The sequence below is a fragment of the Cynoglossus semilaevis genome, chromosome 9 (assembly GCF_000523025.1).
Source record: "Cynoglossus semilaevis isolate Cse_v1.0 chromosome 9, Cse_v1.0, whole genome shotgun sequence".
Taxonomy (NCBI): domain Eukaryota; kingdom Metazoa; phylum Chordata; class Actinopteri; order Pleuronectiformes; family Cynoglossidae; genus Cynoglossus; species Cynoglossus semilaevis.
This window is the reverse complement of record NC_024315.1, coordinates 19,580,805-19,582,002: the sequence shown is the minus strand read 5'-3', so window position 1 is coordinate 19,582,002 and position 1,198 is coordinate 19,580,805. Positions and strand designations below refer to the sequence as shown.

Genomic DNA, 1,198 nt, shown 5'->3' with positions numbered 1-1,198 from the left:
GCTGTGGCAACCCCTGAAAAAGGGACAAAGCAGAACGAAAAAGAAGAAGTATTGCTACATTTATATTTTAATATTTGTATTATATTTTGAACTATATTTGTGTTATTACTTACACTGGGGACTTTTTTATTACTTTTTACATTTAAACAGTCCATTTTACCTCTGTTGCTGTCGGATCAATATTGTTTAATCAAATCTTATCTCGGAACAACGCTTAGAAACATGTGTGCTTTTTGCAGATGTTACCTATATAGTAAGGAAAAAATACCAAGAAGATGTAACACGTTTGTCTTAGAATAGTAAAACTGGCTTTTAACCCAACCCTTTTTTCTCTCACCTGAACAGGTCCAGGTGACGTGACGGTGACAGCCGTGGTCACGGGCCCAGCCAGATGCCTTCTTCTTGGGGAGAGGCCGGCCCTTAACTGCTTAGCTCGAACCTCAGGAATTGCTACGCGCTGCTCTCATCTCCAGGCCATGGCAGTAGCCAAAGGCTGGCACGGAGAAGTGGCTGGAACGCGTAAGACCACACCAGGTTTCCGTCTGCCAGAGAAGTACGCAATGCTGGTGGGAGGCGTTTCCATGCATAGGCAGGACCTGAGCGGGATGGTGATGCTGAAGGACAATCATGTGTGGGCATCAGGAAGCATCACTGGGGTGTGGAGCTGTTAAATCATTCGGGTGGTTTTTACGATTTAATTTAAAGAAATATGAAGAAAAATAGGGATTAAATCCTTCCTCTTCCTCTTACCCGTAGGCAGTGAAAGCTGCCAGGTCAGTGTGTGGCTTCAGCAGTAAGATAGAGGTGGAGTGTCGCTCTGCAGGAGAGGCTGAAGAAGCAGCAGCTGCAGGGGCAGACATCATCATGCTGGATAACTTTAAACCTCAGGTGAAAAATTCAATGACTCTGGGTGGTTAGTGCCTTTGCCTTACAGCAAGCAAACTATTGGTTCTAAGCCCAGCAAATTAACCATAGGTGTGAATTTATAGTATGGGTGAATTGTTGGTCACCTGGGAGGAGTTCTGCTGACATCAATTGAATGGTAAATGTTGAATGTTGGCAAAAAAAATTAAGATCCTGTTGCATGTAAAACGGCCTCTACTCTACCGGATCATCACTAAATGATCTGTAGATGACCCTCAATTGCAAGCCCTCCTCAAAACCCTAAGAAAAAGAATGATTGAGTGAAGCTGCAATT

The 1,198-nt window shown here is 43.7% G+C and overlaps 1 protein-coding gene across 3 annotated transcripts in view; it reads left to right on the top strand.

The window, feature by feature from the left end:
- LOC103384366 (nicotinate-nucleotide pyrophosphorylase [carboxylating]) overlaps nt 1–1,198 on the top strand; it is a 9,818-nt gene that overhangs the window by 6,928 nt on the left and 1,692 nt on the right. For all 3 annotated transcript variants that reach the window (XM_008317860.3, XM_008317859.3, XM_025058701.1), the window contains 2 exons: nt 346–656; nt 757–888. In XM_008317860.3, coding sequence (XP_008316082.1) covers nt 346–656; nt 757–888 — 443 coding nt within the window. The remainder of the gene's footprint in view (nt 1–345; nt 657–756; nt 889–1,198) is intronic.